The 14568-nt window shown below is 41.8% G+C and overlaps 1 protein-coding gene across 15 annotated transcripts in view; it reads right to left on the bottom strand.

Annotated features, from left to right (window-relative positions):
* The window catches only part of LOC140195221 (uncharacterized), a 276914-nt gene that overhangs the window by 56397 nt on the left and 205949 nt on the right, over positions 1-14568 (bottom strand). Inside the window, exon 14 of one of the 15 annotated variants that reach the window (XM_072253217.1) lies at positions 10261-10373. The exons of the other annotated variants lie outside the window; for them this stretch is intronic. Coding sequence (XP_072109318.1) covers positions 10346-10373 — 28 coding nt within the window. The 3' untranslated portion in view covers positions 10261-10345. Of the gene's footprint in view, positions 1-10260; positions 10374-14568 lie in introns of those variants that run through there. 15 annotated transcript variants of the gene reach the window in all.

Raw genomic sequence — 14568 nt, 5'->3', positions numbered from 1 at the left:
TTGTATTTTCTATATTTACTATGTAACCACTGCTAGCTCAATAGACGGTATTCACTATGTAGCCATGACTTTTGACCTGTTCACTTTTAATTCATGAAGAGAACTAGAATGAAACCACGTAGAAAGATAACGGTGGCGAGTAAGGTGATGAAATATGTGGCAGTATGTCAACGCGAGACTAATTAAGAAATAACTGTGGTTAGGGATGAGAGGACATATGGTCTAAAATGTAAACTAGGACATAATTAAGTCAGGGAGTAAAACAATAGTGGAAAGTCGAGAACGGATATATTGATGATATGTAATCACAGGCCGACTGGATATGATAATGCAGCTAAGATAGGAAAATTGCTATAAAAAGTGCTGTATACAAGCCTCGACGGCAGTCAGCTACTAGCTTTCTGATTGTCTCAGCTTTGATTTGCAAATTAAAGTTTAAAACATCTTGATGAGTTTTCTGCGTCTCCTTGTCGTTTGTGAGAAACGAGAAACCACGACACTCACCACAGGCAATCTGAGTTAGGCATCTGTGATTTCCACTCTCACGGCCACCATCCACGAACTTACTGTGGATAGCCAGTGTCAGCTGACAGCTGTTAACGTTCTCGCCAATGCAATCCGGCAGCCTCTGGCCACCTCAGTCCCAATCCCTGCGTCTCGCGGGTCCTCCTTTTCTGCTGCTGCGACAATCTCTGTGATTAATGCTCCTGCCCCTGCGCCCGGACCAGAACTGACTCCCGCCTTCAGACCCCCACAGACACTCGCATCTGTACAGGAACCAAGTATTCCAGCACCAAACAGATAATCTGGTGATCCCGATTGCTGCAGGAATTTTATTATCCAATGCAAGCTGACATTCCAAGCCCAGCCTGATCATTCTGGTGATACAACATAGAAAATGGAACTCTACAACACATTACAGGCCCTTCGGCCCACAATGTTGTGCTGACCATGTAGCCTTCTCTAGAAACTGCCTAGAATTTCCGTACTGCATAGCCCTCTATTTTCCTAAGCTCCATGTACCAATCTAAGAGGCTCTTAAAAGATCCTATTGGATCCACTTCCACAACCGCCACCAGCAGTGCATTCCACGCACCCACCACTCACTGAATGAAAAACTTACCCCTGACATCCCCTCGATACCTATTTCCTTTTTTTTTGTAATTTATTTTTTATTGAATTTCATCATCAAACAAACATTTCCATAAGATGTATTTCAGACACTGTACATGTATATCATATAATCATATTTGTCACAAATCTCCACATAATATTTATCTGAGGTATACGCTTATAGAAAGAAGAGGAAAGAAAGAACAATCGAAAGAAGAAAACTATGTACAGAGTAGGGAGTGATTTTTTTTTACAATATATTCATTGACTTGTGAGAATAAAATCAGGCCTATGAGGTGTGATGTAGTTAAACCATTCTTTCCAGTATGAATAAAATTGTTTCAACTTATGATTAACAGATGCTGTTATCTTCTCCATTTTGTAAATGTTCATTGTAATTTCCTTCCATACACTTAAAGTTGGGCTCTCCTGTGATAAACATTTCCTGGTAAGGCTCTTTTTACCAGCCACCAGCAGTACGTTCATTAAATATGAATTAATGAAGAGATTAATAATGCAAACAACAGGAATTCTGCAGATGCTGGAAATTCAAGCAACATACATCAAAGTTGCTGGTGAACGCAGCAGGCCAGGCAGCATCTCTAGGAAGAGGTACAGTCGACGTTTCAGGCCGAGACCCTTCGTCAGGACTAACTGAAGGAAGAGTTAGTAAGAGGAGAATCTCTCCTCTTCTCTTACTAACTCTTCCTTCAGTTAGTCCTGACGAAGGGTCTCGGCCTGAAACGTCGACTGTACCTCTTCCTAGAGATGCTGCCTGGCCTGCTGCATTCACCAGCAATTTTGATGTGTGTAGACTAATAATTATTCTCTTTGCAACCATTCTTGAGGTATATACCCAAAATATATGGTCTTACTCTCTAAGGGTATTTCACATTTAAAGATGTCTTGTAGGGCATTATGTATCCCACTTCAATAATCTTTGATAACAGGGCATTCCCAGAAAATATGATGATGGTTTGCATTTTGATTTCCACAATTTCTCCAGCAAGCAGGGGGGTTACTATCATAATGGGATTTCTGAGAGGGTGTAATAAAATATCTTATCAAGTTTTTCCACCCGAACTCCCTCCATTTCTGTTAACTGGTACACTTCCATTGATACTTCCATATTATTGTCCAGTCTTCCTCAGATATTATTATCCCTCCTTCCTTCTCCCATTTTGCTTTAATTTTTGAAGTTGAATGTGTTTTAAAATTTGACAAACCGGGGGTGGGGTGGGGTGGGGGGCCTAGTGTGCATGCATATACTAAACCCATTTCCAGAAAAGTTGGGATATTTCCCAAAATACAATAAAAACAAAAATCTGTGCTATGTTAATTCACGTGAACCTTTATTTAACTGACAAAAGTACAAGGAAAAGATTTTCAATAGTTTTACTGACCAACTTAATTGTATTTTGTAAACATACACAAATTTAGAATTTGATGGCTGCAACACACTCAACAAAAGTTGGGACAGAGTCATGTTTACCATTGTGTTACATCACCTTTCCTTTTAATAACACTTTTTAATCATTTTGGAACTGAGGATACTAATTGTAGTAGATTTGCAATTGGAAATTTTGTCCATTCTTGCTTGATATAAGACTTCAGCTGCTCAACAGTCCGTGGTCTTCGTTGTCTGATTCTCCTCTTATGATGCGCCATACATTTTCAATAGGAGATAGATCTGGACTGGCAGCAGGCCAGTCAGGCACACGCACTCTGTGTCTACAAAGCCACGCTGTTGTAGCCCGTGCAGAATGTGGTCTGGCATTGTCCTGCTGAAATAAGCATGGACGTCCCGGGAAGAGACGTCGCCCATTTTTTCCGAAAACTAGCTGAAATATGGACTCATCTGACCACAGCACATGGTTCCATAGTCTTTCGGTCCAAAGGAGTTGAGCTCAGGCCCAGAGAACTCGCCAGCATTTCTGCATAGAGTTGATGTATGGCTTCCTTCTTGCGTAATACAGTTTCAAGTTGCATTTCTGGATGCAGTGACGGACTGTGTTGAGTGACAATGGTTTTCCGAAGTACTCCCAAGCCCAAGTGGCTATAATTGTCACAGTAGCATGACGGTTTCTTAGGCAGTGCCGCCTGAGGGCTCAAAGATCACGCACATTCAACAGTGGTTTCCGACCTTGCTCTTTATACACTGAGATGTCTCTGAATTCTCTGAATCTTTTCACAATATTATGTACTGTAGATGTTGAAAGACCTAAATTCTCTGCAATCTTGCGTTGAGAAATGTTCCTTTTGAACTGACTAACAATTCTCTCATGAATTTTGGCACAAAGGGGTGAGCCACGACCCATCCTTACTTGCAAAGACTGAGCTTTTGATGGACACTACTTTTATACCCAGCCGTGATACCTCACCTGCTACCAATTAGCCTGCTTAATGTGGAGTCTTCCAAACTGGTGTTACTTGAATATTCTGTGCACTTTTCAATCTTAATTTAACTCTGTCCCAACTTTTGTTGAGTGTGTTGCAGCCATCAAATTCTAAATTTGTGTATGTTTACAAAATACAACTAAGTTGGTCAGTAAAACTATTGAAAATCTTTTCTTTTTACTTTTGTCAGTTAAATAAAGGTTCACGTGAATTAACATATCACAGATTTTCGTTTTTATTGCACTTTGGAAAATATCCCAACTTTTCTGGAAATGGGGTTTGTAGATTAGACGTGTTTGGTCAGTGCTCCTCTCTGAGGCCTGGATAAAACTACTATTATACTGTGTTTTATTCATTCATAGGCCAACAGTGTATGTTTAAACAAAGTGTCTGGCAAAGTTTGACAATGCTGAAGGCAAATAAAGCCAATTTCGCTGACTGCCAAACTACCGAAGTTGGTGCTAACAATTGGTCGTACTTCTCCGCATCTGAGATACCACCGGATAAAACTTATGCCGAGTGCAAGGAATTAGGTCAGGAGATTTCTCAGTCAGTTCTGCGCAGCATTAACGACCGCTTTGATGTTCTTGAGACGAAGATTGAGGCGCTTGTGGCCTCCCAGGCTGATTTACAAGCCCATGTGGCTAATCAAAAACTAACCACCAGTGACCTTGAAAGATGCATGCAAGAGCTTGAAGTTAAGTATTCAGAGCTAATGAGACAAAATGCTAGGGTTGGTCTTGAGTTGAAGAGGCCAGAGTTGAGTTGAGAGAGAGCTGGAAGGTGGCTGAGAGTGTGGAATTGGCCAGAGTTGGAAAATTTGAGTTGGCTACTGTTACGTACCCCGTAACTGGGTTGCCAAACCAGCGGAAATGGATCACTCAGTTGGAGTCTGGATTACTAGAACTAAGAAAGTTTTATTAAAGAAACAAGCAACACAGTACTCTAATCAAAAGGATAATAAGTGCAACAGTTCAGCAATGATAAACACACACGTACACAGAATTAGGATAACAGGATCAATCAAGCTCTATCGTTGTCTAGGGGTAAATGTGACAAAGTGACGCAAAGTTCAGTTCAATTGAATTCAGTTCAGTTCACAGTAATCACTGCTGTGGGAGATGGACAGTGGGGGGAAGGAGAGAGAGAGCAAAAACGAATGAATATTCAAACGGCTTCCACACAGACCTTCGATATCCTTCGCAGTCAGCTTTCGGGCAAGCCCTTTGTGATGTCTTCTGAGGTCACCGACCGTGACCCCTCCGTTTCCAGATACGATCGTTTCTCTGTGGTGAACCTAGCACCCAGGCAGGGGCGGACACACACCAGGTTCCCGCCGATCATGCCTTTCCACCCTGTGCGTCTATGGCTTGGTCCCGCGACCAGCCCTCCAAAACTTCCCACCGACTTGTGGGAGACGCACCACTTCCAGGATCTCGTTACCTCGGGGTGTCGTGTGTGTTGCTTTAGCGAACCTGTCCCTTTTTATCCCCCTGCTGGGGTATCACCTGTCCATCACTTCAAACAGTTTAGGGTTCAAAGGGGGAGCCGATCTTGACAGCTCTCCTTCCATTAAACTCTCCCGTCCCTTCATTAACATCCCCAAATGCTGCTCCATTGTTTTCTTTATCTCTATTTCTCCTGAAGATAGGTGGCAGACCAACTGCTGATCCCAGTGGTGCCAGCACAGGACAGCTTAATCTATGTGTATTCTCGTCACAGCTGCTGAAGTTGGAAAAGAGCACAGAGGTTGCAATTGCTGAGTTGATGAAGAAAATATCCTGTAGGATGAACAGGTTGACGGATAATGAAAGTGAGTTTGAGATAGAGGAATGAAATGAAGAGAGTGAGGAAAGGAAACCGAGGTATGAGATGTCAAACTCTAAGGAGTCAGGGGACAAACAAAATAGGATAGCAAAACAACGGAAAGAAGATGAGATTAAAGCAATTATAACACTGAGTGAAGACGGAGCATCTTTTGGTGAATGGAACCCGATTCATTTGACGAAGATAATCAACAAACTTATAGGTGAAGTCAAAAAAGCAAAGATTTTACGAAATGGATCGCTATTAGTGATTTGTCGGGACAGTGCTCAACAAGGCAAAGTGAAAAGATTAAATAAAATAGACAGCAAAAAGTACAGTGCTTAATACCCAACAATAGAAAGTGGACTAGAGGAGTTATTTTGGGTATACCAACAAAAGTTACTACGGATGAGATTAAACAGAACATAAAAGGAGCAAAAATTATTCAGGCCAAACGTTTGAAAGTTACAAGAAATGGGAAAAGGTGTGATAGTCTTTGATGAAGAGACATTGCCGACTAAAATTTATTTAGGGTATATGTGTTATGAAGTCAGAATATATATACCACCGCCTTTAAGATGTGTTAAATGTCAGAAATTCAGGCATATTGTGGCGGTCTGCAGAGGAAAACAAAGATGTGGAAGATGCGCTGGAGAACATGAATATGGGAAATATGTGGCGGGAGCTAGGCTGAAATGCTGCAATTGTGGTGAGGAACACAGTGCAGCTTATCAAAGGTGTGTTATTAGCAAGAAGGAAGCTGAGATACAATATGTAACAGTAACTCAAGGGATCAGTTATGTAGAGGCAATGAAAGCATTTGATGGAAAAAAGGCTATCAAGCAAACAAATACAGGAAATAATAAACCAGTGAACTGTGAGGGTTGTGATATGATAAATACGGACACACTAATTATGAGTAAGAAGGATTTTGTACTGTTTATGGTAGATGCAATTAACTGTTCAGCGCAAACAGTCAAAAGAACTGAAAAAATTAAAATTACAGTCATGTCTGCAGAAAAATTCCTTGGCATTACGGGGAAACAGTCAAAGATATGCTGAATGGAGGATCAAACAGTTCACAGGCAGGAGAGGCGAGAAATTAACGGCTGTATATTTATATTACAAGGGAATGAAAGGAGTCATCGCAAATGGTCAAGAATTTACAAAATATGTACCAGAATTTCAGGAAAAACCTCAGATTTTCTGTTACAAAAAACATGGTTGAAACCCAGGGTAAATGTGCAGAACTCCATCAATAAAAGTACTCAATAAGAACAACTGTGAGTTGGAAAAAGATTGGATGAAATGGTACTGCATTTAAAGGAGACGGTTTCTGAAAAAGATGCTTTTTGTCAAAAATTCAGTGACATGGAAAACAGATTAAAAATGGAGGAACTTATTCCAAAGTTACAAAAGGAAAAAGGAATTCATTGCAAAGTGAATTATCTACATTCGGATTATAAAATGAAAACATGGAATCAACTGAGGAAGAATTTCAAGATCTCAATAAACAACTACAGGTTTTGATTCAAGAAAAGGAAAACTTGGAAATAGCAGATAGACTTGGAAAACAGCAATTTTAAATGTTAAGCATGCGATAATGAATATTCTCAAGCAAGAAGCTTTTATTTTTACAAATGATTCAAATGAAATTAATGTAATTTGAGGCAAGATTTAATGACAAAATTTGAGAAGGAAAACAATCTGCGGCATTGCTATTTAATGAGCACATACAGCATTTGCAAGCAGAATTATAATTAATTATACTCCTACAGAGGGCATAATCTGCCTAGATGCGTCTAAACTGCCAGAAATAGAAGAAGAATGAGATAAAATAGCCAGCTTGAAGCTAAAGTGCATGACTTAGAGGCTCGTTCCCGGAGACATAATATTAAGATTGTAGAGGGCGAGGAGGATGGTAAACCTACTGAATTTGTTTCCAGACTGTTTCCCAGGTTGCACGGGGAAGAGCATTTCCCGTATTTGATTAAAGTCGATTGCGTGCATTGCTCTCTCTATCTAAAGCTGGCTGCTGGCGAGAAACCGCGCACCATCTTGGCACGTATCCATCACTTTCAAGTGAAACAGCAGATCCTGCGCCGCAGCAGACTACGACCCATGGAGTACAAGGGAAATAAGGTCTTGGTCTTCCTGGACTATACTAAAGAGGTGATGACTCAACGTCGTGCCTTTCGTGATGTACTGCAAACTCTGCACGATGGAGGAATCAAGCACACCCTGCGGTATCCGGCTAGGCTCTATATTTATCATCAAACTGGAAGAGCGCCTAAAGTATATGACGACCTGATAAAAGCACCACAATTCTTGGAAAGGAATAATGCACGAAAAAGGGAGTAGATATATTGACACTGTTTATTCAGCTTATATTTGTGCCGGTTTCCATGTTGGGATATGGCGAGGGACTTGCTTGTTATATGTAGTTTTGCAATGCCGTATGCCACGCTGGGATTTAATTGCAGAGAATGTACTAAATATTTTTGTTATTATAAGGGTTAAATTTGAGTTGGTGTCATGAATGTTGAGCTTCAGGTGTGGACACTGGATAACTCTTCCCAGCCCTAATAGCATTTGTTTAACGGTATTATATAATTTGCGTTATAAGTTTTCTCAGAGAGGGGGTTTCTGATAATTGTGTAATGTTAGTTACCTGCCCAGCAGCTCCTTTTGGGATTGAAATGGGGAACTATGTGTCTGGTTTAGGGAGACACAAAGCGGGGTGGGTTAGGGTGTGTGTTGTTTTTGCTTAAAGCTTAGACATGCTTTTTTTTGTGTATGTTGTGTTCTTATGAGGCTGCCAGCTATTTTGCATTGTTTACTATGTTTATGCTCAACTCTAATAATCTCTTTTTTATTCTCATATGCAGAGGCCTTGCGGTAGAACACAGCTGGGGGGTAAAGATATTACAATAGTCTCGTGGAAGGTTAAGGGCCTTGCTCATGTTGTTAAGAGGGATAAAGTTTTTAGACATCTCAAATCTCTATCTGAAGATGTGATTTTTCTACAGAAAACCCATATCAAAGTAACTGAGCAACGCAGATAGAGATCTAGCTGGATATCACAGGTTTACCAGTCACCATTTACTTCTCATGCCTGTGGTATGGCTATCCTCTTTAGGAAAAATATTCCATTTCAACTCACTTCCATGACCACAGCTCCTCTCAGCAGGTTTATTATGATCTCTGGCACCATTAATTCATTTCCACTAACCTTCCTTAATATTTATGGTCCAAATACAGATGAGCCAAATTTTTTTTAGGAAAGTTTTTGATTTACTTCCGGATGCCAATAATTCAAATATAATAATCGGCAGTGACTTGAATTGTACCTGGACCTATATTTAGATAAATTGTCCTCCCGCCCGCCCTCAAATATCGTGTCAGTGCAGGTCCTAAATAATTTGATTAGATCTAGGAATTTAGTAGATATTTGGAGAGTCGTGTTACCAATACAAAATATCATAATAGATTAATTTCTGACCATAGCCCCTTGACAATGTCCCTAAATCTCTCCCTTTCCAAACAAATCTATTCCTGGTGTTTTAACCCCTCCCTACTCGCCGATAAGAAACTTATAGAATATATCACCACCAGATTAAAAGATTTTATAGAAATTAACGATAATGGCGAGGTGTCAGATTCCACACTCTGGGAGACATTAAAAGTTGTAATTTGTGGGTATATAATCTCATATGAATCAGCTGCTAAGAGGGAGAGAGAACGGCGATTATTAGAGATTGAGAATACTCTCCCAACCCTCGAAGCGACATACCAGGCTTCCAAATCCTCTGAAGATTATAATAAAATAATGAAGCTTAAATATGAGTACAGTTGTATTTTGGGTAGTCAAATAAATAACCTCCTCTTAAAATTAGGACAAAAGCATTTTGAAATGGGGGACAAGCCTGAGGGGCTCCTGGTGCGGCAGCTCAGGGGCGCCCAGGCCCTAAGGTCAATTCATTGCATTAGATCGAGGGTGGGTACCCTGTTAACTAACCCCAAGGAGATAAATGACTGTTTTAAAGAATTTTACAGTGATCTCTACACTTATAAATGCAATTTGATTTGAATGACTTCTTTGATTATCTTGTAATGCCAAAACTTAGTGACGCTGCTAGGGAGGACTTACATTCTGACTTCACATTGGAAGAAATACCTTCTGCCATTAAGTCATTTCCGTCCAGCAAGGCTGCTGGGCCGGATGGATTTGGCTGTGAATTTTATAAGAAATTCTGTGATACCCTTGCCACACTTCTCCTCAGAATGATATCTTGCTCTGAGAGCGATAAAGCCTTGCCTAGGACATTGTACAAGGCTAACATTTCCCTCATTTTAAAGAAGGGTAAAGAGGAAAGGAGACCCGGCCAGCTATAGGCCCATTGCACTCCAGAATTTTGATAGAAAGGTAATTACTAAAATGCTGGCTAACCGACTAAATAAGCATTTGTCATCTATCATTCATCCTGATCAGACAGGATTTGTCCCAGGTAGGTTCTCTTTTTCCAATGTCAGATGCCTCCTTAATACTATATATGCTGATCATGGGAAAGCTAATGGGGCAAAAATTTTATCCCTTGATGCACAAAAGGCTTTTGACCAGATTGAGTGGCCTTACATTTTTGAGTCACTGTACATGTTTGGGTTCGGCGAGTCATTTGTATCTTGGGTAAAACTGATATACGCCAGCCCAATGTGCTCTAATGGTGACAAGTCAACTCTGTGTCCCGTACACCGTTCAGTCCAGCAGGGGGCGCCCTCTCTCGCCGGCCCTTTCTGCCGTCGCGGTAGAGCCCCTTGCCCTAAAAATAAGAAGTCACCCAAATATTCTGGGTTTGGAAGTGGGAGGTATTGGAACACTTACTAGTTTACATGCTGACGATGTGATACTCTACTTACAAAACTCAGAAACGTCAGTCCCTCTTCTTCTAGATTTAATCACTTCTTTTGGTGGACTATCGGGATACTCAATCAATTCGACAAAAAGTGACTTTGTACCCCTCTCCAACGACTACACGCGGGGTTTTTTGGAAATTGTCCTGTTCAAAGTAGGTAAAGATCACTTTACTTATCTCGGCTTGACAATCCCCAAAGATCCTAAATTAATATTCAAATTAAACTTTGCGGAGTTTATTTCAAAACTTAAACAGAATATAGAAAGTTGGAAAACCCTACCTCTGTCCATGATTGGTCGTATAAATTCAATTAAAATGATTTCCCTTCCTAGGTTTCTCTATCTTTGTCAAAATCTCCCTATTTTTCTTACATCAGCTTTCTTTAAAGAGTTGGACTCCATAATATTGTCTCATAGAAACCATAGAAACTACAGCACAGAAACAGGCCTTTTGGCCCTTCTTGGCTGTGCCGAACCATTTTCTGCCTAGTCCCACTGACCTGCACACGGACCATATCCCTCCATACACCTCCCATCCATGTATCTGTCCAATTTATTCTTAAATGTTAAAAAAGAACCCGCATTTACCACCTCGCCTGGCAGCTCATTCCATACTCCCACCACTCTCTGTGTGAAGAAGCCCCCCCCTAATGTTCCCTTTAAACTTTTCCCCCCTCACCCTTAACCCATGTCCTCTGGTTTTTTTCTCCCCTTGCCTCAGTGGAAAAAGCCTGCTTGCATTCACTCTATCTATACCCATCATAATTTTATATACCTCTATCAAATCTTCCCTCATTCTTCTACGCTCTAGGGAATAAAGTCCTAACCTATTCAACCTTTCTCTGTAACTGAGTTTCTCAAATCCTGGCAACATCCTTGTAAACCTTCTCTGCACTCTTTCAACCTTATTAATATCCTTCCTGTAATTTGGTGACCAAAACTGAACACAATACTCCAGATTCGGCCTCACCAATGCCTTACACAACCTCACAATAACATTCTAGCTCTTATACTCAATACTTTGATTAATAAAGGCCAATATACCAAAAGCTCTCTTTACGACCCTATCTACCTGTGACGCCACTATTAGGGAATTTTGTATCTGTATTCCCAGATCCCTCTGTTCCACTGCACTCCTCAGTCAAAGGCCTTACTGAAGTCCATGTAGACAATATCCACTGCCTTCCCATCATCCACTTTCCTGGTAACCTCCTCGAAAAACTCCAATAGATTGGTCAAACATGACCTACCACGCACAAAGCCATGTTGACTCTCCCTAATAAGTCCCTGTCTATCCAAATGCTTGTAGATTCTGTCTCTTAGTACTCCCTCCAATAACTTACCTACTACCGACGTTAAACTTACTGGCCTATAATTTCCTGGATTACTTTTCGATCCTTTTTTAAACAATGGAACAACATGAGCCACTCTCCAATCCTCCGGCACTAATACATATTTCTGGAGATAGGTATATCACTGTCTATTTTTGCTTCCGTTTAGTTTATCAGCACTTTTAAAGTTAGCCAAATCTTATGGCTCTTCTGGAGGAGGTGAGGGCTGCCCTCGGAGAACGCACAATCTCTTCCTAATATCCTTCTCTCGTCCTGTTCCCGTCCCCTGCTTTCTCGGTTCTCTTACTATTTCCCAAGCAGATCAGGATAACTGCTCAGCCAGACTTTCCCTTGGTTTGACCACGCGAATGGGCAGTCCTCTGTTCTTCATGTCTGTAGTCACCTCTTCCACAGTCTGATATAGCCGTATCTCTTCTTAGTAAAACACCCTCAGTTTAGCAGGGTACGGGGTTTGGAATTTAATCTTTTCTTGCTTTAATATTTGTTTCAATTTGGAATATTCCTTCTGTTTCTGTAGAACCACCGGGGGGGTAATCATGATCGAAATATATTAACTTCCCGTTCCCAAAAACCCTCTTCTTACCCCAGGCTCTTCGTAGAATCTCCGCCTTGCTCTTGTATCGAAGGAATTTAAGTAGTACTGAGCGCGGTTTACTTTCTCTGTCTCTGGAAAGCCGCAGGACGAGCGAACAGTGCACCCTCTCAATTTCAGTCTCCATAGTCTGGGGAATCTCCAGCACTTCCCGCAGCAGCTTATCTACAAAGTCCATCATCGACAATCCCTCCGCTCCTTCGGGAACATTATAAATCCTGATATTTTTCCGTTGCGATCTTCCCTCCTGGTCAAGCAATTTACTTTTCTGTTGATTTAATATTTTTATCATCTTACTTAGTATCTGATCCACATTTTGCACAGGATCTTCCACCTTCTCAACTTGAGTCTCTGCCACTGCTATTTTCTAATTGACATTGGCGAGCTCTGACTTTAAATCATTGAGTTGCTGTTTTATATCTTTTTGGACTTCCCTTATCTCTTCCAGAATCCTTATTGTATTTGCCACTTCGCCTGAACAAGGCCCCGCATCAGCTTCGCCGCCACGCTCACGTGTAGGAGAGCCGCTCGTTGCACCTCCCTCTTCCATTGGCTCCGCAGTAGTGCTTTTTTTAAATCTCTATTCTTTTTTCCCATTCTTGACCCCCTTATCAATTCAGATATTTTTGAAAGATCTTATATTTGATGGATTAACGGGGCAAAATATGTGTTTTTCCAGAGGAGCTATTGACTTAAGCTGCCATTCTGAATGATGACATCACCAGAACCTCGATACCTATTTTGAAGCACCTTAACGCTAGCCACCCTGTGTTAGCCATTTCAGCCCTGGGAAAAAGCTTTTGGCTATCCACACGATCAATGCCCCTCATCATCTTCTACACCTCTGTAAAGTCACCTCTCATCCTCCGCTGCTCCAAGGAGGAAAGGCCAAGTTCACTCAATCTATTAGGTTCACTAGGTTAATTCCTGGGATGTCCGGACTATCTTACGCAGAGAGTTTAGAGAGACTGGGCTTGTACACGCTGGAATTAAGGAGATTGAGGGGGGATCTGATTGAGACATATAAGATTATTAAGGAATTGGACAAGATAGAGGCAGGAAATATGTTCCAGATGCTGGGAGAGTCCACTACCAGAGGACATGGTTTAAGAATAAGGGGTAGGTCATTTAGAACAGAGTTGAGGAGGAACTTCTTCTCCCAGAGAGTTGTGGAGGTGTGGAATGCGCTGCCTCAGAAGGCAGTGGAGGCCAATTCTCTGAATGCTTTCAAGAAGGAGCTAGATATGGATAGGGGAATCAAGGGTTATGGGGACAAGGCAGGAACTGGGTATTGATAGTAGATCATCAGCCATGATCTCAGAATGGCAGTGCAGGCTCGAAGGGCCGAATAGTCTACTTCTGCACCTATTGTCCATTGTATTCTCATATGGCACGCCCTCCAAACTGGGCAACATCCTTGTAAATCTCCTCTGCACTCTCTTTATAGTGACTAGATAGTGATAATGCGCAAAAACCTAGCATAAATGGTCAATTTTCAAGATAGGCCTCCACTCGGCCTGTTCAACACTTTACGGGAGCAAGGATATCCTGCAGCCCAGTTGTTCTGACATTTCGTGGCGGAGTTAAAGAGGGTTTTTGACCTTCCAGTATGGTGCCAAGAGGCCTCCCAACAACTCTTGGATCTGCACCAAGGCAGAGGAACGGTGAGAGCCTATGCAGTCAAATTCCACATGCTTGCAGTAGAGATGGGTTGGAATGAGCGATCTCTCATCACTGCCTTCCAGTGTGGATTGAACATTGGGGTCCACATGAGATCGCTGTCTGGTACGAGCAGGATAGTCTGGAAGACCTGATTAATCTGGCTATTCGAGTTGACGACCAGTTAACTGAGTGGCACAGGGAAAGAATGTCTTAAGCTACCTATCATCTTTCCTCATCTCTCTCCCTCTGTCACCACCCAGCACCCAGTCCATGGAGGAGCCTATGCAAGTAGGGTGCATGCGCCTGTCTCAGGAGGAACGAGAGCGGTGCAGAACAGGTTCCTTTCTCTATTGTGGCCATCCAGGACATTTCCAGGCGGCATGGTCCAAGTGTCCAGTAAAAGAGGATACCCATCAACAGGGAAGGGAGTCCTGATGGATCGGTTCTCTCTTCAGTCAGCTTCCCCTAATAGTGTAATGCTCACAGCTTCCTTATCACGAAGGTCTCAGACCCATGAATTTTAGGTATTTATCGACTCCGGTGCAGCTGGGAATCTCATGGACATCTCCCTAGCTCAAAGATGGGGAGATCTGTTTCAGGAATTAAGAGAAAAGATCAATGTCAAGGCGCTGGACAGTCGACCTCTGGGCACCAGCCATATCCACCTTTCCACCTAATCCCTCCAACATGCTCGAAGGCAACCATCATAAGGCACTCTCTTTCTGTCTGGTTGA

This window comes from Mobula birostris, chromosome 3 (assembly GCF_030028105.1).
Source record: "Mobula birostris isolate sMobBir1 chromosome 3, sMobBir1.hap1, whole genome shotgun sequence".
Classification (NCBI taxonomy): domain Eukaryota; kingdom Metazoa; phylum Chordata; class Chondrichthyes; order Myliobatiformes; family Myliobatidae; genus Mobula; species Mobula birostris.
This window is presented reverse-complemented; position numbering and strand designations above follow the sequence as displayed.